The 24,398-nt window shown below is 38.8% G+C and overlaps 1 protein-coding gene across 1 annotated transcript in view; it reads right to left on the reverse strand.

The window, feature by feature from the left end:
* Window positions 1-309: 309 nt before the first annotated feature.
* TTN (titin) overlaps window positions 310-24,398 on the reverse strand; it is a 229,257-nt gene continuing 205,168 nt past the window's right edge. The window contains exons 304-331 of the mRNA XM_072418400.1: window positions 24,037-24,342; window positions 22,182-23,948; window positions 21,807-22,100; window positions 21,271-21,558; window positions 20,826-21,125; window positions 18,655-20,721; window positions 18,254-18,556; window positions 17,684-17,989; window positions 17,287-17,577; window positions 16,890-17,189; window positions 16,491-16,796; window positions 15,797-16,102; window positions 15,431-15,712; window positions 14,722-15,315; window positions 14,344-14,631; window positions 13,959-14,258; window positions 13,539-13,841; window positions 13,035-13,337; window positions 12,367-12,951; window positions 11,626-11,931; window positions 11,210-11,509; window positions 10,532-11,107; window positions 10,118-10,423; window positions 9,436-10,029; window positions 3,439-9,329; window positions 3,200-3,353; window positions 2,186-2,461; window positions 310-1,556 (exon numbers count right to left, since the gene is read on the reverse strand). Of these exons, the coding sequence (XP_072274501.1) occupies window positions 1,258-1,556; window positions 2,186-2,461; window positions 3,200-3,353; window positions 3,439-9,329; window positions 9,436-10,029; window positions 10,118-10,423; window positions 10,532-11,107; window positions 11,210-11,509; window positions 11,626-11,931; window positions 12,367-12,951; window positions 13,035-13,337; window positions 13,539-13,841; window positions 13,959-14,258; window positions 14,344-14,631; window positions 14,722-15,315; window positions 15,431-15,712; window positions 15,797-16,102; window positions 16,491-16,796; window positions 16,890-17,189; window positions 17,287-17,577; window positions 17,684-17,989; window positions 18,254-18,556; window positions 18,655-20,721; window positions 20,826-21,125; window positions 21,271-21,558; window positions 21,807-22,100; window positions 22,182-23,948; window positions 24,037-24,342 (18,191 nt within the window). The 3' untranslated portion in view covers window positions 310-1,257. The remainder of the gene's footprint in view (window positions 1,557-2,185; window positions 2,462-3,199; window positions 3,354-3,438; window positions 9,330-9,435; window positions 10,030-10,117; window positions 10,424-10,531; window positions 11,108-11,209; window positions 11,510-11,625; window positions 11,932-12,366; window positions 12,952-13,034; window positions 13,338-13,538; window positions 13,842-13,958; window positions 14,259-14,343; window positions 14,632-14,721; window positions 15,316-15,430; window positions 15,713-15,796; window positions 16,103-16,490; window positions 16,797-16,889; window positions 17,190-17,286; window positions 17,578-17,683; window positions 17,990-18,253; window positions 18,557-18,654; window positions 20,722-20,825; window positions 21,126-21,270; window positions 21,559-21,806; window positions 22,101-22,181; window positions 23,949-24,036; window positions 24,343-24,398) is intronic.

The raw sequence follows: 24,398 nt of genomic DNA on the forward strand, positions 1-24,398 counted from the left end.
GTTACTGATTGAAATATGGTAGTCAGTGTATCTTTGTATATACAGCCCCTTGTATCAAGTTGTTTATGACAATTATGTCTATTACTTCTTTTGGATACAATAGTATACCTATTATAACTGGACCAATTTTTTTTGACAGTAGTGAGGGGAAAGCTCTTTAAATCACAGGAACCAGTAAAAGCCCAACAGGGATTTTAAACTTTGCCCATTTAGAAAACTAAACATTTTTTTTTGCTAAACATATATGCCCACAAAAAGACTCTTCTAGTTCCCACAACCCCCATAGCATAAAAAAATGAAGCACAACGGTTTATTGGTGCAGATAACACGCTTTATTGCAATCAATGAACTATCTCCAAGAGGTTCAATAAATAGATAATACTACAGTCAGAATAAGTACTACATGAAAGAGCAACAATTAATTATCAGGCTTTACAGGAGTATAACAGTTTGCTTGACTGTGGTTCTCTGTTTATTTGCCCTGTTGTCATAACATGTAATGCAATCTAATCTAACACACACAATCACTGCACCCATGAACCTCAAGGAGCATTGCCACTGATTCTGCACGCGAGTCTCTGAACTTGCTTCGATGAGGGTATGGCCAGGTGATGTTACTTTTTGGAGCAAGTTGAGGGAGTCGACATGTCAGAAAAAGGGCTGTGAAACATTGTGAACAAAGTGTTGGCCGCTCACACTTTGCTCAGTGAAGAAATATTCTCTGTTAAACAGTAAACAGTCGTCTTTTGTCAATAAGGTAAATATTGCAGTGCTGACTGCAGGAGGGTAGTTGCAGACAGCACCTGGCATTTACCATTATTTCAAATATGTAATGTTTATTAGCATAGTTCGTGTATAGCATCCTCTATCGGGTGTAGTCTTCAACAGGGAGTTTCTCAACCTGCTGAGGCATACTTAAGACATCAACATGGTGTTGAGGCACATAGTTTAATGGTAGACAAGGTATTCGCTTCCTAAGAAACTTTCTCCTGCCCACCGTTCGTTCTGTTGCATTTTCTTTAAAATGTCACAAAATATATGGTACAGAACTCCATAACCGGTCAACTCGGCTATATACAGTATGTACATGTCATAAAAAGGTTTTATCCTCTTAAGTTAAATGAGAGCACAATTAAGTGTAAATGAGTAGATTTTGTCTTAAAAAGGTAGGTACAAAAATAGTTTTCTATTTACAAATCAATTCCAGTCCTAGTGAATCACTTGTAGGAATACAAGTGAGTGTAAACGATCGATCACTTATGGTGTTCGAACATTAATATTCACAGACGCAGAATCCGATCCGAAATTGTTTGACAGATTCAGTGTGTAACGTCCCCCATCTATCTTTTGCACATTTAGGATGGTAAGGGTGGTCAAGTCTTCAGATGTTTCGATGTGAACTCTGCCCTTCTGTCCTTCAGTAGGAACTGATCGCCCAGATTGAGACCATGCAACTTCTGGGGTGGGTTCTCCAGAAAAGGCGCAGGCCACAGTAAGAACCTTTCCTGCATCAATACTGACATCAGATGGAAGGGCTTCAATCTTAGGTGAGCTCCCTGTAAATAGGTAATCAAAAACAGTTAACATCTAAGTGTATTGGAAAAACACCATCTTCAGATTCATCTTTTTAAAATTTTAAGGACCATAATACAAATATAACATATTTTTTTAAGTTGTCATGTTCTAGGCTGGTAAATTGCACAGATTGTCTGTCCTATTAAGAGAGCATGCATTACTAAACAAACTGTACTGAGTTCGGAAGAAAGCAGATTAAAAAAAACTGTAATTGTTCTTTTCCCATACAATATGTAGTGTTCATGATGTTTAACAAGTTTTGCATTATTATCAGACATTAGTAATAGAGACAAACACAATCATATATTTGACTTGTTATTTTTAAATTTTAAATAGACCCAGTGAGACATGTGAATTTGTACGAATCTGAATCTACTATTAAATTCGTATAATAGCACAGCCTTATTCCTCACTGATAGCCAGCCCAGTTTCAGACTGTAAGATATAGCAACTTGTTTTTTGTTCTGGCTGGGCTCACACTATATGGTTCAATCACATATTGCCATCTATTGGATCCCATTTTGTTTACTTTACCCTGAACCTAAACCAGATAATTGTGAACCTGGCCTCAACTGTCAGTGCAGTGAAATGTCAGGTTGTGTATGCGTACCTCTGAATCCTGCAGATAACATTTTGGAGGAACTTTCCAAATGTCTTAAGCTGGAGGATTCCATCATGCTGCTGGAGTGCATTTCCATGAAGGACGCTTCTTTCATTGAAGACATACTTGCAAATTTGGATTCTGAAATACTACTGCTGCTACTGCTGAAGGAGGCTTCTTGCCTGGAGGCAGACATTTGCATGGATTGCATAGATAAGCTTTCGAGCAAGCTAGCTTCACCAGCAGCTTTTAGCAAAACTTGTTTGGAAGGTTCTTCAACAAGACCTTTGATTAAGAACACAAACACTTTGTCAATACAAGCACATTACAGAATAGTTATCCAGTAGAACTGGCAAAAATACATGGAACATAAATACATAATAATATACATAAAAAGTAAATGTAGTATATATTCCTAATGTATTCTTTTCCTTGTAAGGATTAGGCCATGTAAAATTATATGCCGAATTTGAGGAAATGCTGACTAGATAATTACGTTACATCAACACCTGACTCCACTATATTTCAAACATGACTTTCTAGGTTAGGCACATTTTTACTGATTGCATATGTAGGACACTGGACTGACCACTCTGCACAGTGTATACATGAGGCATACTTATTGACAAGATAATGACAATTGTGAACCAATTTGAACAGCCATGTGCTAATATAACTCACTTTTGTGTAGCTCACAAAAAAGTTCCTAGACAAATGACAAAAAAAAAAATATTTCTATGTGTTTCCAGTTACACATCACTGCAACTACTGATTTATTTCTTAGACTCCAGTTCAGACTAACTTAATGTTCCCCGTGACCTAAATTTACTGTACATTTTTTCATTTAGGCATCCTGGCCTGTTTATTAACTCATGCTCTGTGATTTTACCCAAATTTGCATATATATATATATATGCAAATTGTATATGCATATGTACTTTCTGAACATTGACATGTTAATTTGGACTAGCTATAGACATAGATGGCATATAGACATGTATTTAGGTCTACAATAATACTCACGGAGAACATTTAAGGAGGCAGTAGCAGAACACTGTCCATGGTAGTTCTTGGCTTTTATTGTGTATTTGCCACTATCCTTCTCAGTTGCACTTTGAATTTCTAGAGTGTATACATTTTTAGATCGAGACAGTCTTATATGAGATGAGACAGAAATCTACAAAAGAAAAAAAATAATTTAGTTTTCACATTAGGTAATTAGAAAACAAAAGAATAAAAGAAGACTAAAAAATGTGAATTACCAGAACATTGTCTTTAAACCATTCGACTTCAGGAGATGGATTTCCAGTGAGTTCGCATGTAAATATGATATTTTGACCTTCATTGATATTTTGAGACTTTGGTTGATAGACAAATGATGGTGCATTGGAAGCATCTTTGCTTAATGTCAAGTCAAACTGGCATTTGGCTATTCCTTGGTCTGTTCTTCCTTCACAGGTCAGGATCCCCTGATCTTTGCTGCTGACCTTTTTGATGGTTAACGTTTGATCACTGCCAGACACTCCATATCTGTAGTCTTCAGAGTTTTTTAGTTCAAATCCATTGAGCACCCATTTTACTTGAGATGCTCCAGACATACTGGCCTTGAGAGTGACTTTTTGGCCTTCACTAAAACTGACACTACTTACTGAAGATTTAATCTCTGTATGGCGAGTCTTGATATCTTCAGAGACCAAGTCAGTTTTACTAACCTCCTCATGAACTACAGATTTTGACACTTGGACAGATTTCTTGTAATCTCTTGCAGTGGTAACTTGAGAGAAAACACTTTTAAATGTTTGTCCAATGAACTGCAGGCTTGTTTTTGAGACTCCTCCTTCTCCAGTTATCTCACATGTGTATTCACCTTGGTCAGCTTCAGAGATATTATGAATGGTGAGTTCATAGGTCCCATCGGAAGAGTAACGAAAGTGGAAATGTCCATCTTCCCTTAGCTTCTTACCATCCTTGTACCATGAAACTTCTCTTCCATTCAGTAATGTGCTCTCAACCACACATGCCAGCTTAGCTTTGTCATCACTTGCTACAACTTTTAGGTTCTGAGCAATTTTGGGGGCAGAGACAGTTGGTAACTGAACCTTATCGGCTGGTGATTTGGCGGTTGACTTGGTTTTTGGTGTTGCTGGCTCTGGGGACTTCACTCTTTTTGGTGATTTTATTGAATCATGAGACTTCTTGTGTGGTTCTGGAGATTTAACTCGTGGTGGTGATGTAACACTTTTCTCAACCGTTTTTGATCGTTTAATTGTCAGTGTGAAATGTGCTTCTTGCTTTCCTTCAGAGTTTTCCACCACTACTGTGTAGTTGCCTTCATCAGAAAACTTGACAGAGGTTATTTCAAAGGAAGAGCTGTACTTGGTTGATGTTATGTGGTGACGTGTGGAGGAAATGATAGCCTTTCCAGCAAGCTGCCATGTAACTGTTGGCGTTGGTTCTCCATCAAAGTCACATGAAAACCTTACGGTCTCACCTTCAGACACTGTCACAGACTGTGGTTTGGTGAGTATTTTTGCAGGTTCTGAACTCCTAAATTTCCTGTGAACAACTCTTTCTTCCAGTGCTTTTGCTTCAGATGCAGAAACTTTCTTTTCTTCAGATGCATAAGCTTCATATGATTCAGAAGATTCTCTTAATGAAGTTATTTGTGATTTAACTTCTCTTCTTGAAGAACTGGCCTCAATTTCAGATGTTTTCTTAAAAGAGGCAAATGCATAATCTTCTGATTTAAGTAGCTCAGGGAAAGCAGACTTAGGCACAATATCATCTTTCCTCTTTGGTGTATAGGTGGAAAAGTCATCTCCTGATACATCTAGGGTAGCATAGTCAGAGGTCTCACCTTTGTAGTTAGTACAAACTGCACGATATGTTCCACTGTCTTCGGAATGGCAGTCAATGATTTCCAGAGTCAGGACTCCACTCACGTTACTAATATGATACTTGTAACTCTCCTGAATTTCAACTCCATTGTGATACCATTTAACATCACCTGTAGGTTTTGATTGCACATTTAGAATAAATCTTGTGTTCTGGCCAGTAGGTACACGATGAGAGCGCATTCTCAAAGTTATTCGGGGGGCATGGTCCAATGTAAAAGGTTGCTGAGTTAAAACTTCATACTTTCTTTCTGAAGACTTTTGTGTTTTGAGAGCAGCTTTCATTGATTCATACCTTGACATAATATCAAATCTTGCAGTTCTTTCAAAGCGTGAGAGGGATCTATCACTAGAAACAGGGCTGGGAGATCGAGGTCTTGTTCTCTCAGGTGTGGGAGATCTTCTCTCTGGCTCAGCTGGTTTAGAACGAGGTCTTATAAGTTCAGAGACAGGACGCATAAGCTCAATATAAGTTGGTGAGAGTGATCTTCTCCTTCCAAGCAATCTTGTTACTTCAGGAGATGTCTGCCGTACTTGTCTGCTGGCCCTCCTGGTAATTTCTTCCTGTTCTTCTTCAATATCAGTTATTTCTGTTATTTCCCTTTCTCTTCTTGATAGCAATCTGCTTTTTTCCTCCCTTTCCATATATTCAAGATCTCTTGTATACTGGGAAAGCCTTTGGGTTGTGCTATATGGACGAAGTAATTCTTCATCCTCTCTCTCTTCAATTATTTTTTGTTTTTGTTTGTGTGGCTTGTATATAGCTCTTTCATAGCGCTGTCTGAGGTCTGCATAGCTTGTTGTGACCTCTTCTTTAGTTGGAATATGGTATGTGGAATACCTATAATCTGCTTCAGTTCTCTTTTCTCTGCTAACACGAGCTTCTGGGGAGGCATAACGAAGGGTTGACAGCTCAAATCTTGGAGGACTGCGACTTGGAGGAGAGGCAGAAAAGCCAAGTTCTAACTCTTCTTCTAGTCTTAATCTTTCCTCTTCAACTCTTTTCATAGCCAAATAGTCATCAACTGAGAGAAGTAATTCATCATCAGATACATCTCCAAGAGAGCGTCGACGTGGTCTGTAATAAAGTTCATAATCTGGTGATGGTGTACGACGACGAGCAGGTCTTACAATTTCCAGGTCATCCTGTGATACTTTTGGTATTCTCCATTTAGGTTTGTATTGATCAGAGATGCGTGGCAGTGGCATTACATAGAATTGCTCCCATCTTGAGAGACGAATACGCTTTGGACGTTTTTGAACTATGCGCTCAAGAGGTTCTGGCATCTCATACTGATCTCTCAATCTCTTGTACCATTTCATTTCTGACATTGGTACAAACTTCTTGATGGATTGATCTTCTTCAAGTGCAGTTGCACCACGCACACGTGGTTCTGGAATTTCATATGGCATACGAATTACTTTTACTTCTTTCTTCATTTCCTCTTTCTGAATTTCATACTCTCCTTTTACAGTTTTGGTGCTCACTGCTGGCCTGTACAAAATTGCAGCTTCCCTTAGGGCTTGCTGTGCAACTGGTGTTAGTGGGACAGAGTCAGTGCCAGCAAGAATTTCTGCCATTCTCAAGGTCTTGTCAATCTGCCTCTGTACATGTACCTTACGTTCTTCCTCAGATTTGTACTCATGCTTGACATATCGCATGCGCTCAACCTTAAGGTATGCTTGGCAGCTTGTTGATCCAGCACTATTGGTAGCAGTGACTCTATAGTAGCCTGAATCTTCTGGCAAGGTGTCTCTAATGAAGAGAGCATAGTAATCAAGACCCTCATGAACAATGTCAATGTTAGGGCCCAGTGCCAAGGGCTGACCATCCTTCTCCCATTTCAGTGTTGGTTTTGGGGTTCCTGATACTCTGATTTCAAAGCGGACAGAGTGACCTTCCTGACATTCACAATTTGCAAGCAAACGCTTGAACATTGGTCTTAAGGTATTGTCTGCTGCTGCTGGATGAGGTATAACTGTGAGCTTAGCTTTGCAGCTGTCTTCACCGTATCTGTTCTTAGCCATAACAGTATATTCTGCATCGTCATCTGTTGTCAGATTGTGAATAATCAGCTGGTACAAACCTTTGTCAGATTCAAAAGTGTATTTCTTTTCATCTTCACCAGGTTTTATTTTCTGACCTGACTTGAGCCATGTCACCTGTGGATCGGGATGCACTGTGATTGTGACACCAAATCTGATATTCTCACCAATATAAGCTGTGCGGTTAAAAAGAGGCAAGGTAAACTCTGGTGGTCGCTCCAAAAGTCTCATTGTATCAACTCTTCTTTTTACCTTCTTCACTGTCCTGCATCTGTAATATTCAGATTGTTCTCTGACACCTGTTACAAACAATTCACTATAGGAACTGTCCTCCCCATAGTCATTAACTACTTTGCATCTATAGGTGCCATCATCTGATTTTCTGATGTCTTTGATGTAGATTGTTGCAAGACCTTCATTGTAGGTGATTTCATACTTGTCACTATTTTCCAGTTGACGGATGCCAAAGTACCAAGTAACTTGTGTGGACTGATCGTAATTTTCAATCTTGCAGGAGAATTTGGCATATCCTCCTTCCTCTCCAACAGCATGTGATATTTGTCCAGAAATGGGTCCAATTTCAATTGATGCAACCTTGACTTTAGCAACAGTGACTCCCCTTTGAGATCTTATGGCACCACCACAAGAGATGCGAGCAACAGAGACTACAAAATTCCACTCCTTCTTAATTAAGCTCTGATAATAACGTCTGTGTCTTAATGTCTTAATAACTTTTGTGCTCTGCTTCTCTGTCCTCTGTTTAAGCCAGGAGTGTTCAAGGGCTTCTGCAGCAGTCATACGACTCTTTCTTTCTTTCACCAGAAGTCTGTCAATGAAATCCAATGCCTCCAAACTGACATCTTTAAAGGCTTCATCTTCAAAATTGTACTCAGCATTGGTGATGTTCTCAATTACCTGCTGGTTTGTTTCAGCTGCAAATGGATTGAGACCACTCAAAAGTATATAGACAAGGGTACCAAGAGACCACATGTCGGTTGCTGTACTGACCAAATCGTGTTGGTGAACTTCAGGTGCATAATATTCAGGGGCAGTAAACTGAATTCGGAAACTGTCTCCAGGAATTAACTGCCTGGCTTGACCAAACTCAGTAATTTTAATTCTTGAGCTGCGTCTCGTTGTATATATGATGTTTTCTGGTCTGATGTCAAAGTGTCCAATGCTGTTAGAATGAAGGAATTCAAGAGCTTCACATATTTGGCGTACATAAGAAATAATTTCTCTTTCACAGAAATCAAAACCTGCTGCACCAATTCTTTCAAAGATGTCAACGCCAGAGATGAATTCAAATATCATAACTAGTTCCTCAAGGCTTTCAAATGATTCATACATGTACAAAATATTTGTGTGTCGAGCCACATTAAGGATAGAAATCTCTTTTTTCACTGCAACTTGGTCGGCACCTTTAACCTTTACGAATTTGGCAAGGTATGTTTTCTTGGAAGCATTGTGAATGCAACGGTGAACAATTCCAAATTGCCCATGTCCAAGCTCTTCAGCAATTGAGAATCTTTCATGAAGCACTTTTGTGGAGCTGTGTTCTGCTTTTGATTTGGAAATTTCAATTTCAGACACTTCATCATCATAATTCAACATTCTTGATTTATCTTCCTTTGTAACAACTGGTTCTGTTATTTCAGATGGTTTACTCTGTCCAAACTTATTTTCAGCTATTATTCTGAACTGATATCTTGTTTTTCCAAATAAGTTCACAACAGTGTATCTGGTTTCACGAGACTGGCCGACACGAATCCATCTCTCTGCAGTTGTTGCACATTTCTCAATAATGTAGTTAATGATCTTACTACCACCATCAGTAGCTGGGGCATTCCAAGTGAGGTTAACAGAGTCTCTTGAAACATCACTGACTTTGAGACCTCTTGGTGGATCAGGGACATCTGCAACATCTAGTTCTACTGTCTTTTGGTCAATTCCAAATCTGTTCTTTGCACAGACTACATAGAAGCCTGCATCTTTCCTTTCAACTCCATTGGAGAACACAAGTGAAGTGAAGGACCGTGTTACAATGACTTGATACTGCCCGTTGTTGTCAATAAGATCCTGTCCTTTCTGCCATGTTATCACAGGGTCTGGTTTACCAGAGAATGGAATTTTGATACTGACAACTTCACCTCTCAGGGCATGTACAGCACCCATGCCTTCCAGATGTTTAGGCAGATGGATTTTGGCAGGAACTAAAGAAAATAAAATAAACAACAATATAATACTGGTTAATTTGTCTGAAAATGCATTTGTTTTCATTCATAGGTTTTATTAAAAAATATGGCACACTATGCTTACCTTCCACATCCAAGGAAGCTGTAGCAGATATAGATCCTCCTTGGTTAGTGGCTCTGACTTGGTAGACTGTGGCATCATCCTCAAAGACATTTGTAATGACTAGCTGATAGTATCCTCCTTTAAATTCTTGCAGTTTAACCTTCTCTCCATCTGGGAGGATCTCTTTACCTTGCTTGAACCATTTCACAACAGGCTTGGGATGACCAACAATCTTGGAGACAAAGGTAGCAGTGCTTCTGTATTTCACATTAAGGTTTCTAAGTTCTTCCTTAAACTGTGGAGCACGTATAGGTACATCAGTTTTAGGCACAATAGGATCAGATGTCTCACTCCATTCGCTTTCTCCTCCAAGATTTTCACATTTGACACGGAACTCATATTCAAGATCTTCAATAAGACCTGTTACAGAATAGACTGTCTCATGAATTTCCTCTGTTGTTACTGAGATCCATTTGTTCTGCTTCTTCTCACGTTTCTCAAGGTAGTAATTAGTAATCTTGGCTCCTCCATCACTTGCTGGTGGCTTCCAGGACACCACACAAGAATCTTTTGTGACAGCTGTAACCACTGGTTTTGCTGGTTGTCCTGGTTTTTCTGTAATTAAAATGATAAATCATTAACAATGATATTTGGAACCCTGGTAATCAACTGTACATAGTGACTTTTATTTAGCAGCACTTACCAAATGGACTTTTGATTACAACAATAGATGGGACCTCCAGTGGGTCACTGACACCATACAAGTTCTGTGCTGATACACGGAAGTAATAGCCAGCATTTTCATTGAGGTTAACAATTCTGCAGGTGGTTCCAGAAATAGCAGAAGACACCAGGTGCCATTCTTCACCTTCCTTAGCTTCTCTGCGTTCAACAACATAGTTAGTTACCATTGATCCACCATCATCTTCTGGTGGCTTCCAGCTGATTACAACAGAATTTTTCAGCAAAGCATCCACAACAATTGGGCCTGTGGGTTTGTCTGGTTTATCTATAGAAATGAAGAAAAAATATATTTAGGTATAGTACAAGACATTAACAAGTAACTTTTCAAACAAAACATTCACCAAAAAAAAATAAATTTCTAGAGCATAATTACCTTGTATTTCTACATTTAGTACAGTATCAACAGTTCCAAATATGTTGCTCAGCTGCACCTTGTATTTGCCGGCATGGCTCTTATGTTGCACATTCTTAATGACAAGGTGTGTATAGTGTTCTGTACTCTCAATGGCGATGTTTTCAGCAGATTTTAAAAGCTTCTTGCCATAGAACCAAGTAATAGCAGGTACTGGACGTCCAATGTATGCTACATGGAGACGAAGAGTTGAACCTACACCAGCATAGTACTTCTCCTTCAGAGGGAATCCAGGATGGAACTGAGGAGCAGCTTCCAAGAGAAGCTTGCCACTGGTTTCAATTTCTCCAGCATCATTAGTTGCCACACAAGTGTACAATCCTTCATCCTCCTGTTCTTCAATTAACACTGTAAGTGAGTGGTTACGTCCATCAGAAGACATTTTATATTTGCGGCTTTGCACCAGCTCCTTGCCAAAACGGAACCATTTGATATCAGGTAGTGGTCTTCCAACAATCTGGCAAGTTAGTTTGGTACTATCACCAAGTTTGGCAGTGACATCCTTTATTTCTTGTCTCAGACCTGGAGCTTCTCCAGCTGTGTAAAGATAATAGCAAAATATTTTAGCATGCAGAGCATATTAACCTACATACCATGATGAAACACTTAATAAAAAAATACTTTTAAAGTCAGACTCACAGGTAAGTTTAGTTTTCACTGTCATTGCTGTTCTGCGAGGTCTGCTGATACCAGTTTCATTTTCACCAGAAACTCTAAACTCGTATTCAGTAGCTTCCAATAAGCCACCCATAGTAAACTGTCTGTCTTTAATACGTTCCTTATTACATTTCTTCCAAGCACTGTCTCCAGACTGGCGGTATTCAACCCAGTATCCAAGTATGTCTTTTCCACCATCACACTCTGGTTTTTCCCATTGTATTGTTATACTGTCCTTTGATACAGATGTTACCTCAATTTCACCTGGTTGACTTGGTTTATCTGTGGTAAAAAAAAATCTTTTAGTATTGTAACACTTCATGTCAATACACAGAACCTGTATTTGGGGTTTCATAATGCCTTCCTTGAAAATATTACGAAGATGTCATTCTGCTTACCAAATGGATCTTTGCAAACGACTAAGTCAGAAGATGGGCTTGGCTCACTCAAACCAATGTCATTTTGTGCAATGATACGGAACTGATATTCAGCATCCGGTACAAGTCCGGTGATAGTGTACATAGTTGTAGTAATATGGGTTTTATTATGTCTAACCCATTTATCTGTAGTTGTCTCTTTGCGGTCAATATAGTATCCAGTGACACGAGAACCACCATCATCCCTGGGTCGAGACCATGACAAGCTGACTGAGCTCTTTGTGACATCAACAATTTCTGGTGCATTGCTTGGAGGCTCTGGTACATCTGCAATTCAAATAACTGCTTAGTTATAATGTTATAAATGTTATCACCTATTTCAAATATTTTTGTTTTGCTCTTATTCAAACACTCTGCCAAATGACAACATTTTTAAAAAGTGCTTATCACAGCATAGGAATTTTTCTACAAAGAAAACCTTCTGGAATCTTATTAAAGCCATGCCCTACCATGTTCTAAGAAAGCAAGTAATCAAATAGGAAAACAAAACAATGGCTTTTACTACATTGATTGAAAAAATCTGCACTGAACTTGTTCTTGCAGTGAAACCAAATATTTTGAATAATTTAAGCAGGCCAAGAGAAGTTTGTGGATCTGTATGCAGATAAATTTTATAGATTTTTCTTTCTGTTTTACCTTAAACATTAGGCATTACCATTTCTGTAAATGTATGACAACAATATAAATTTGAGTAATACTTACTCAGAGGTGTCTTTGGTACAGCAGGTTCCTCAGATTTCAATGGACGACTGATCCCAAATTGATTTTCACTTGAAACCCGGAAATGATATTCAACATTTTCCTTAAGTCCCTTCACAACCAGTGATGTTCCCTTCACTCGTGAATCAACTGTATACCAAGCTGCTTTTGGTACTTCACGTCTTTCAACAATGTACCCAAGGATATCTGAGCCACCATCATCAGCAGGAGCTCTCCAGCTTACTCTTACAGAACGTGCTTGTATGTCATCATATTCCAGAGGACCTACTGGAGAATCTGGGCTTCCAATAACTTTAACTTTAATATAAACTGCCTTTTTACCACATTTGTTTTCAAGCAATAGATCATATGTCCCAGAGTCCTCTCTGACAGCATCCTTGATGACAAGTTCAGTGTGTGTTTCAGAGGTAGCAATCATAGCTCTCCTGCTTACATCCTGACCTTCCTTGGTCCATCTGCATACTGGAATAGGCTTGCCTTTTATTGGTATTGTGATCCTAATTGCACTGCCTTGTCTTACAACAAGACCTTCCTGGTACTTCTCATCCAGTTCGTAGTCAGGATATGCTAGAAAAGAAATATATTTTGTTATGCACACTTTCACTGGCATATTAAGCAAATCGTTCAACTGTTCAACTTAAATGTTTTACCAAGCATTTCAGTGATTTTGACTGTTCCTGGAACATCAGCTGGTTCTCCAGGTCCTCCAGCATTGCAGGCAAGTACACGGAACCTGTACTCTGCCCCTTGTGGAAGGTGAGTAAGTGTGTATTCACATATCTTAGTTGGAGTAGTATTACATTTGGTCCATTCATATTGGTCAACTTTTTGCATTTCAATCAAGTAACCAGTGACCTTAGATCCACCTTCCTCTTCTGGTGGACTCCATGCCAGAGAAACAGATGTCCTTGTAGTGTCGGTAACCCTTGGATTTTGAGGTTTGGCAGGAGGTTCTTTAAAATACAAGAAAATCTTACATTAATTAAGATACATTAACAGTAATTTTTATGCATTGTATAATATTATACAATTTAAGTTGTGTTGTATTGTTTAAAGAATTCAATTAAATAATTGGTTTAATACACAAAATAAATGTTGTTTTTCAACATTATGAACGTGAAAGTTGCATATTTACATTTTTCTTTTTAATTTACCTATTGGATCCATTGCAACTGCAGATTTAGAAGAACGACTTGGTTTTCCAGCTCCTCTTGCATTTATAGCTGTAACACGATGTTCATATTCCAAGCCTTCAATAAGTCCGGTAGATCTGTAGCGCGTCATTGTCACTGGTACTTTATTTGCGCGCACCCAACGATCAGCTCTGACCTCCTTCCGTTCCACAATGTAACCAACAATCTGGGATCCTCCATCTTCACCTGGTGGATTCCAGGTAATAGTCATACCATCACGGGACACATCAAACACTTGTGGAGTCTCAGGTGGTCCAGGAATACCTGGAAAAAAACACATACACAGGTAAATAATAGATTACAAACTTAATAACAAATATGCACTTTTATGTTTGTAACATGAGGACATGTTAGAAAAATAATTTTGTTGATGTTACTTACTTATTCTGCTCTTGCATTCTACAACTTCTGACTGCAAGAAGGAACCAATGCCAAAGCGGTTTGTAGCTCCCACTCTAAATACATATTCTGTTCCCTCAGTGAGTCTAGTGAATTTAAACTGTGTTCTTGTAACAGACTCAGAAACAGGTAACCATCCTGGACGATGAGCATCACGCTGTTCTACAACATAGCCACTGATTGTAGCTCCACCATCCATCAGTGGTGGTTCCCAAGATATAGAAACAGAAGTGGCATCAATTTCATCAATGACAATAGGTCCAACAGGAGGTCCAGGTTTGTCTGTAGTTATAAAAAAAAATAATATTTACCATTTTGATTTATCATACATCCTAAAAGACCAAAGTAGCATTCCTTGAATACTCACCTAGAATGATAACTTTAATTGTTTCGTTAACTGTACCAGTAGTGTTCTTAAGCTCAAGTGTGTAATCTCCTGTGTCGTTGATTGTAGTCTCTCTTATTGTTAATTTAGCTACTTTGTTTACAGTTTCAATCTTAACGCGGTCAACCTCTTTTATCTTGGAACCAGCAAGGAACCATGTAACTGCTGGAGGTGGACGTCCATGTATAGGTATGGCAAGCTCAATTGGTCTGCCAGATGGTACATGGACAGTCTTCTGAGGTATGCCAGCAAGATCAATGGAAGGTAGCACTATGAGAAGACACAAAACAAGGTAAGTCATTAATGTAACACAATGATTTGCAGTCATGAGATAAAAAATTTGATTTTATATTACTGTACCTTTCTGGTCTTGCACAGTCACTGCAGTTACTATTTCCCGTGGTTCAGAAACACCCTTCTGGTTTTGTGCTCTCACTCTAAACAGATATTGTTCCCCATCATTAAGTGATGTGATAGTGTAATCGAGAACTGTTGGTTTCAATGTTGCCACCTTCATCCATTTCTCTGTGCCAGCTCTGCAAGCTTCAATTACATAACCTGTTAGTCTGCTACCGCCATCGTGGAGAGGCTTCTCCCATTTAAGAGCTACTGTGGATTTAGTAATGTCAACTACTTCAAGTTTCTGTGGTACCATTGGAACTTCAGACACTAAAACTGCATCAGATGTTTCACAAGGTTCTCCAATTCCGTAAATGTTTTCTGGCAAAACTCTGAAGTAATACATCAGGCCTTCTTGAAGTCCAGTGATTCTGTAAATGGTCTTATTACATTTTGTAGTAACAGTCTTGAAGGCTCTCATGGCAGCTTCACGCCTTTCAATGATATAGTTGTTTACATGCGCACCACCATCGAGGACGGGCACATCCCAAGTAATTGTGACAGAATCTTTTGAAACCTCTTTCACTTTCACTGCACCACATGGGCCTGGGGAATCTATTAAGTAAATATGCACAATGTCAAATTTTCTAGAACTGTGTAGAGTATGACATTGCTAGCTAGAAGAAACATTGATTGTTTGGATATGAACTAATACATATTTAAATCTTACCATAAACTTTGACAACAACGGTTGCAGATTTCTTGCCAGACTGGTTGACTGCCTCAATGACATATTTTCCAGCATCATATCTGTTTACTTTTTCAACCACAAGCAAAGTATAGCTGTCTGTAATGTCGATCATGGCTCGGCTTGCAAGGTCAACACCTTCCTTTCTCCATGTGATAACTGGAGATGGCCTTCCAGAGACAGATACCATGAGACGCAATGAGCCACCTGCCCTTACTGTAACAATCTTCTTAAGGTCATCAGCAAGTTCCAGGTCAGGAATTTCTAACAAAAATAAGATGGCAATTAATGTTGGTAATACCAAACTACAAGGGTTACAAAGTGGATCATATATACATATACACATACCTATTCTTTCAACTGGTTCAATTGCTGCAGATGATTCACTGAAGTCACTTGTACCATTTGCATTGGAAGCAGAAACTCTGAACTTGTATTTCTGGCTTGTCTTAAGGCCTGTTAGTGTGAACTCAGGATTTCTAAGGAGGGCTGTTGTATGTGGTCTATACCACTGCTCAGTGCCTTCTTCTTGTACCTCAAGAACATAGCCTAGAACATCGGCACCTCCATCATACAAAGGTTTAGACCATGCCAAGCTGATGCTGGTTTTTGTGGTGTCCACTACTCTTGGAACAGATGGGGCTGCTGGGGCATCTAAAAAGAAAGTGAAATCCAATGTTAAAAAAGTAAAAATATGCCACGATAACTAAGATTCAATTGGTTAATAGTGGGGTGATCCTGAGCATTAATCAATGCCAATCATGCATCCATCACACCTACATTTAAGCACATTTAAACTATTAAACTATTAAAACTATTAAACTATTAAAAACAACATATGCAGAAATATTGTGTAGGTTGTCATTTCTGACCTAACTTTAACATTAAGTTGCTTACATAGTTTTGCATATTACCTGCATCTAGTACTATATAAATCATTAAGTAACTCAGGTGTGCGGCTAATTGATTTGCACCTTGTGCTGCACTTAGCTGTATGCTTGGTATAAGTGTGACAACTTAGATGATATAAATGAAAACTTACATGAAGGTTCTTTGCACAGGACATATGGAGATGAATCACTAGGTTCACTGTTTCCAGCAGCATTTACTGCACTGACACGGAACTGATATTCACTTCCTTCTAGTAAATTAGTAACTTTCAAACGTGTGTCATAAATAGTGTAGTCCTTGTTGACTCTTGTCCATCTCACACTCTTTTTCTCTCGTTTATCAACAATGTAAGTGCTGATTTCACTGCCACCATCTGATTCTGGTTTGAGCCACTGAATAATGACATGGTCCCTTCCTACACCGACAGTTTCAGGTGCACCAGGTGATGATGGGATAGCTGTTAAAAAACAAGATATTACATTAATGAGTAAAATCTATTGTGAAAAGTAATTATGTTTTTAATTTGTACAGTATAGTTGTTCCTACTTACTGAATGAATTTCTTGCAATAATAGGCTCAGACTCCAGTGGGACACCTGGTCCATATTTGTTCACAGCCCTTACACGGAATATATACTCATTGTTCTTAATCAGCCTTGTCACATTGCATGAAAGTGTCTGGCATTCAGGGTCCACAATTGCCCAGTTGAGGCGGCTAGTCTCACGTCTTTCCACAATGTAGTGGGTAATCTCTGCACCTCCATCTTCTTGTGGTTGATTCCAAGCAAGTGTGCATTTCTCATCTGTGACCCTACTGACAGTGATCTTTCCTGCACATGCACCTGGAGAGTCTAAACAGTAGAAAATGAACAACAATTGTTAACAAAATTACTTTTATCATAGTGGCTTTGATACACATCACACAGAGCACTTTGTAAGTATACTAACCAAGTACTTTGACAAGAACAGAAACGGATTTTGTTCCACTTGCGTTCTTTAATGTCAAGGTGTATTTGCCAGTATCACTTCTGTCACAGAACTTGATAATTGCAAGAGCACTTTTGTTGGTGTATTGTAGATTGATCTTCTCACAGAGTTCTAGTTCCTTATCTCCCTTTGACCAGAAGACTTTTGGTTCAGGTTTGCCACCAATAGATGCATCAAGTACAAGATCAGAGCCAGCTCTTACAGTAACAACATCTCCTTGAAGTTTGCTGTCAAGTTCAGCTTTGGGTGGTGCTAAAATTAATAAATAAAATTATTATTGGTAAGGAGCAATGTCAATAACACATGGAAAATGGACTTGGACTATGGCATTGTTATTTATTATGCTATGAATACTTACAGTATTCATCTTTGCATGTTACAGCACCAGTAGACTGTGATGGGGCACTTATTACACCAGAGGCATTCTTGGCAAGAACACGGAATTCATAAATCTCTCCTTCACTCAGAGCTGTGACAGTGAAGACATTTTCGGAAATTGTTGTGTAGTTGCACTTCAGCCAGCGACCATCTCCAGTTTCATTGAACGGCTTCCGTTCTACAATATAGCCAACAATTTTGCTACCACCATCATAAAGTGGAGCTGTCCAGCTTAGTGAAACTGAGGATCTTGTAACATCTGTAACTTCTAGTTTTCCAGGTGGATCTGTAAATTAACATGAAAAAGTTTGTAAAACAGTGATTCATTAATTCTATTTCTACTTTGTGTTTTAAGAAATACACTAAAATTATGAATTCCAAATCAGATATGATAAAAGAGTGGTTTCTTAAACCCAAAACATAACCTGCTAACATTTAGGCTCTTTTTAAAAAAATTCTACCATACACAAAAGCATATATTTTTATATATATATTTATATATATACACATACAAACACATTGGTCAATTATTTACCTAGAATATACTTACCAACAGGGTTTTGTGCCATGACAGGTCTTGAAGCTTCACTAGCTTTGCTGATACCAGCAGCATTAAGGGCATAGACTCTGAACTGGTACTCCAGACCTTCAACCAATGATGTGACTTTGTAGTTACAGTCGTAGCATGGGATCTTGTTATCTTTCACCCATAGGATAGTATTGCGTTCCTTCTTTTCAATCCAATATCCTGTAACTTTGCTTCCACCATCATGGTATGGTTCTTCCCATTTGATGCCCATGGCATTAGCGGACACAGAATATACTTCTGGTCTTGTGGGTGGGCTTGGAGGAACTAATAAATAAGAAAAATGTGATAGGTCATTTATTATTACTCAAATAAACTTAAAAACTGATAACGTTACAGTTAAACAGACAAAAAAATTTACTTACCAAAAGGATGTTCAGCAACAATAGGAGTGGATTCAAGAGACTTGCTGACACCAAATCTGTTTTCTGCACTGACACGGAAAGTGTATTCCATGTATTTTGTGAGGTGGGTAACTTTAATCTGTGTACGTTTTACGCTGGAGTTAACAAGTTGCCATGCTGTTGTACCAGATTCACGCTTTTCAACAATGTAATTTGTAATGTCAGTTCCACCATCATCTTCAGGTTCAGTCCAGGCCAGTACACATGACTCAGCAGATACAGAAGATACTTCAATAGGACCTGTGACAGGACCTGGTCTTCCAATAACAATAACTGTGACAGTAAATGTTTTGACACCAGCTGTATTTTCAAGTGTCAAGTAGTATTTTCCAGAGTCACCTCTCATGCTGTCCTTAACAGTCAGAGTTGTTCTGTCTTTTGTTGTCTTGATTGTTACTCTGTCTGTTTCTTTGAGTCTCATTTCTTCCAGTTTCCATGTTACCTTTGGAACTGGACGACCACTAATTGGAATATCAATTGTGAAATTGCTTCCCGCTTTACAGGTAATCAGCTGTCTGGTGATGCCACTGAGATCAGCTGTAGGCTCAATCTGAGGCTCTTTGATTATCACAGATGAGAAGGCTTCTCTTGGCTCGCTGTAACCAGCATCATTCTTTGCACGAACACGGAACTCGTATTCAGTATTTTCTGTTAGGTTATCAATGGTCAGAGTTAAATGTTTTGTTTGTCCTGCTTCAATCCAGTGGTCAGATCCCTTCTGTTTCATTTCAATCAGATAGGAAGATATACGACTTCCACCGTCATGTTCAGGTTTTACCCAAGCCAGTGTTACTGAAGATTTGCTTGTATCTACAATGTCTAACCTCTTTGGTGGTGCTGGTTCTTCTGTGGCTACTATAGGTTCTGGTGTTTCATAAGGCTCTCCAACACCATATTCATTTTCAGCAGAAACACGGAAATAGTATGGCTGACCTTCTACAAGATCTGAAACTTTAATAATTTGTCGAGTGCATTTCTCACTGACTACTTGCCAGCTGCGTCGGCTTGCTTCTCTTCTTTCCACTACATAATGGTGTATGCGTGCACCTCCATCATTGATTGGAGCATCCCATAATAATGTAATAGTTCCCCTTGTGACATCTTTGAATGTAATAGGGCCTGGTGGGCCAGGAGAATCCAGAACCTTTACAGTAAATGTAATAGCCTTGCTTCCACTGTTATTTTCTACAGTGAAAGTGTATTTTCCTGCATCATATCTGTTACAGTCCTCCACGGTCAAGGTGCTAAATGAGTCTGTAGTATGAATATCAGCTCTCAAATTAAGGTCAGAGTCTGGTTTTGTCCAAATTGCAGTTGGTATAGGTCTTCCTTTGAAAGCTATGAAGAGACGGATGCTTGCACCAGCCCTAACAATATGGGTCTGCTTGAAGTTGGCATCAATATCAATTTCTGGGGATGTTAGTCTATCTGTAGTTTGTACTGTAGCAGGTACTTCACAGCTGTCTCCTTTGCCTACTCCATTAACTGCAGAGACTCTGAATTTATAATTTTCACCAGCCTCAAGATCAACAACTGTATATTTTGTGGCCACTACAGCTTCAGCATTGACTTTGTGCCATTCACCAAGATCAGCTTTGCACATTTCGATGATGTATCCAATTATCTCCATGCCACCATCAAATGCAGGTTTGGTCCATTCCAAGCTTACTGATGTTTTTGAAGTGTCACTTACTTTAACAATGCTGGGTGCACTAGGTGGATTTACAGGTTCCTTGCATTTAATTAGTCTAGATACTCCACTTGGCTCACTAACTCCAGCATCGTTTTCAGCTATTGCACGGAATTCATATTCGTTTCCTTCAACAAGGCCAGTTACTCTGTATCTGGTCTCAGTAATGGGCTTCTTGCTGGATACTTTGACCCATCGCAGACTCTTTTTCTCTCTCCTTTCTAAAATATAATGTTTGATTTCATTGCCACCATCAGATTTTGGTCTTGCCCATGTTACAGTAATGCTGTCACCAGTGACATGAGTAGAATCTGGCACTCCAGGTGCATCAGGAACAGCTGTTGAAATTGCAAGAAATTATAAATACAATCATATCCAACATGTGTAATGAACACAGCAACTGTCACATCTTCAGCTAATAATAAATGATTGGTCTACTTACTGTATTGTATCTGTGCAATAACTGGATCAGAATCGAGAGGTCTGCCAACTCCAAACTTATTTGCTGCAGAAATGCGGAATTGATATTCATTGCCCTTAATCAGTTTTGTAACAGTGTATGAGCAGGCTTCACACTGGTCAGTAATCTGAGCCCAGGACAATCTGCTTGTTTCACGCTTTTCAATAACATAATGAGTTATTACACTGCATCCATCATTGGCAGGTGGATCCCACCATAAAGTCAACTTTTCACCACTGATGTTGCTGAATCTTATTGGTCCACCTACAGGCCCAGGTGTGTCTGTGGAAAATATACATTTAAAAATATAATTAATTATTGGAATGTCTAATCTATTTTTTTACATTTATTTTAAATGTGTGTTAGGCTGGTATTCTTTTATTTAGTAAAGTACATGCTATCTCTTAGGCTATAGCTCTCATCTTACCTTGCACCCTTATTGTCATGTCAGCCCTCTTGGTTCCTGATGAATTCTTGGCCTCTACGGTGTACACACCACGATGATCACGAGATGCATCTCTGACAAAGATAGTGCTGTATCCAATTGCAGTGTTTATTTCAACTCCAAGTTTCTTTTCAATCTCTTTTCCATCTTTAAGCCAAACGACCTGAGGTACTGGACGTCCTTTTATTAAAGCTTTAACTCTAATGCTTTCTCCAGCTTTAACAGTAAGTCCTTCAAAGTGCTCAGGACCAAACTCAATAGTTGGAGCAACTGTTGAAAAAGCAAAAGAATATTCCATTAAAATGTTACAGTACTGAAAAAAAATGCTTAAACATAACAATAAAATATTTTGGTAGACAACTAGAAATATCAGTCAGTATGCTTCTCTACAATTTTAGATTGATCAATTTAGGTCTTTTTATGTCAAAATATAAAATTTTATTAACATGCTACATATGTACCGCTTTCTTCTTTTGAAAAACTTAAAATAAACCGGTTAAAAATAGTACAATACTTACTGCTTTCATCTCTGGTCATGATGTATCCAGAGGACTGAGAAGGTGGACTGATTGTTCCAACAGCATTTCTAGCGATGATTCTAAATTCAAACCGATCTCCTGGACTTAGACCAGTCACTGTGTACTGGCATTCAGAAACATCAGTAAAATTGCATCTGAGCCAGCGATTATTGGCCTGGCGCTTCTCAATACTGTAGGCCACAATCTTGCTGCCTCCGTCACGCAGTGGTGGAGTCCATTTGAGAGTAACTGTTTCTCTAGTGACATCAATATAGTCAGGTGTACCAGGAGGATCTAAAAATACAAAAGGCAATTAGTTTTGCAAAATAACTTTTCATAACTTCAAATATTAATCCGATTTTCAGCATTACTTACCAACAGGAGATACAGCCAAAGTGAATTTGCTTGGCTCACTTACTGGGCTAAGGCCAGCAGTATTTTCTGCCAGAACACGGAATTGGTAATCCAGACCTTCAATTAGTCCAATAATTCTGTATTCCCGGTTAGATACAGGTGTGGTGTTAACTCGTTGCCACAGTATGCTGTTTCTTTCTTTCTTTTCAATATGGAAGCCAGTAATTTCCGAACCACCATCATAGACTGGTGCATCCCAGGTAATAGACATTCCATCGCTTGTAACATTGTAAACAACTGGCTTTCCTGGTGGGCCTGGTGGTCTAAATTGATGTTTGGCAATAACATCAGCAGAGTTTAGTGGTGGACTTACTCCATATCTGTTTTCAGCACGTACTCTAAACTGGTACTCTGTTCCTTTCACAAGATTTGGAATCTTAAATGTTGTTCTGGCAACACTGGAGCAAACCATTTTCCAGTTGGTTTGAGAAGTTTCACGCTTCTCAATGCTGTATGATGTAATTTCTCCTCCTCCATCATCATCTGGGGCATCCCATGATATGATTACACTGTCAGCTCTTATCTCATCAAATCTTATAGGTCCCTTTGGTTTAGAAGGTGGACCAAGTGTTATCACTGTGATTACATATGATTTACGAGCAACACCATTGTCAAGGATCAAAGTGTACTTGCCACCATTTTCTTTCTTAACATTCTTGATGCTAAGACTTAGTTTTGCTTCGGTTTTCCTAAATCTGACTTGTTCACTTTCTTTAAGAGGAATATTGTCCTTCAACCAGGATATAGTTGGCCTAGGTTTACCTTTGTATGGTAGCTCAATATGTACATTGTGTCCAATACGTACAGTGATTTGTCCTCCAAGTATTTCAGATATGTCAGCTTCAGGTGTAATAACATAGTCTTTTACTGTAATAGGCCCAATGATAACACCATCACTTAGACCTTTTTCATTCTTGGCTGAAACTCTGAATTCCATAACTGAAAGCTCCTTAAGTTTAGTGACCTCAAATTCACATGCTTTGCTGTTTCCTGCATGTGACCATTCTTTCTCATCCTTAAGTTTGCTTTCCACTACATATTCACTGATAAGGCTGCCACCATCATAATCTGGTTTGCTCCAAGCAAGAATAACAGATGTTTTAGTGGAATCTTTCATTGCTAAATCTTTTATTGGTCCTGGAATTTCAGATGCTTTTACTGGTTCTGTTGTTTCACATGGTTCCCCTACACCATTCTCATTTTCTGCAAGAACCCTGAAGAAATAGGCTGTTTTCTCTGACAAATTTGTTATCTTGAATGATGTATGAGAACATTTTGTTGTGACAGCTGCCCAAGCTCTCTTAGTAGCATCTCTCTTTTCAATTATATAGTTAGTGACTTCAGCTCCGCCATTTATAAGTGGGGGCTCCCATACCAGTGTAACAGTGCCACGTGCAACATTCTTTATATGTAGCTTCTGACACTCTGCTGGGGTGTCAAGCACCTTTACGGTGACAAATGTGGATTTAGGTTGTCCAACACCATTTTCAATTGTCAGAACATACTTGCCGGTGTCATGGCGAGTGACTTGAGGTATATCAACTAATGTTGAAGATTCTGTGTTCTGAATATTGTATCTTGGGTCAATGCCAATGTTCTTGTCTCCCTTTCTCCAGGTCACTGTTGGAGCAGGTCTACCTTTAAAGGGAATCATTAACTGAACATCTTCACCAGCCTTTGCCACAATTGAAGTCCTTAATGCAACATCAAGATCAATCTCTGGCTCCTCTGTAGATACATACAAATAACACATTAGCATAATAATTTAAAATTATAACTCTAGTATTAAAACTGAAAACACTCAAAAATGACATACCCAGTATGTCCTTTGCTTGGGTAGGTTCAGTCATCTCAATAGGTTCTCCTTTGCCTGCAGCATTTACAGCAGATATTCTGAAGTAATAGTCAACACCAGGTTTAAGAAGAGAAACAACATATTCAGTAGTTCTGACTTCTCCTTTAGCACTAACGACAGTCCATTCTTCGCTTTCTCCTTCTCTTAATTCTACTACATAGCTTGTGATTGGGCTACCACCATCATAGACAGGCTTAGTCCAGCTAAGAGTGACTGATGACTTAGTACTATCTACAATCTTGAGTTTTGTTGGTTGACCAGGCTTGTCTGTAAAAAATAGTGTAAACCAGTAGTCAAGCATTTGAAATTAATAAATAATCATT

Source organism: Pyxicephalus adspersus, chromosome 7 (genome assembly GCF_032062135.1).
Source record: "Pyxicephalus adspersus chromosome 7, UCB_Pads_2.0, whole genome shotgun sequence".
Classification (NCBI taxonomy): domain Eukaryota; kingdom Metazoa; phylum Chordata; class Amphibia; order Anura; family Pyxicephalidae; genus Pyxicephalus; species Pyxicephalus adspersus.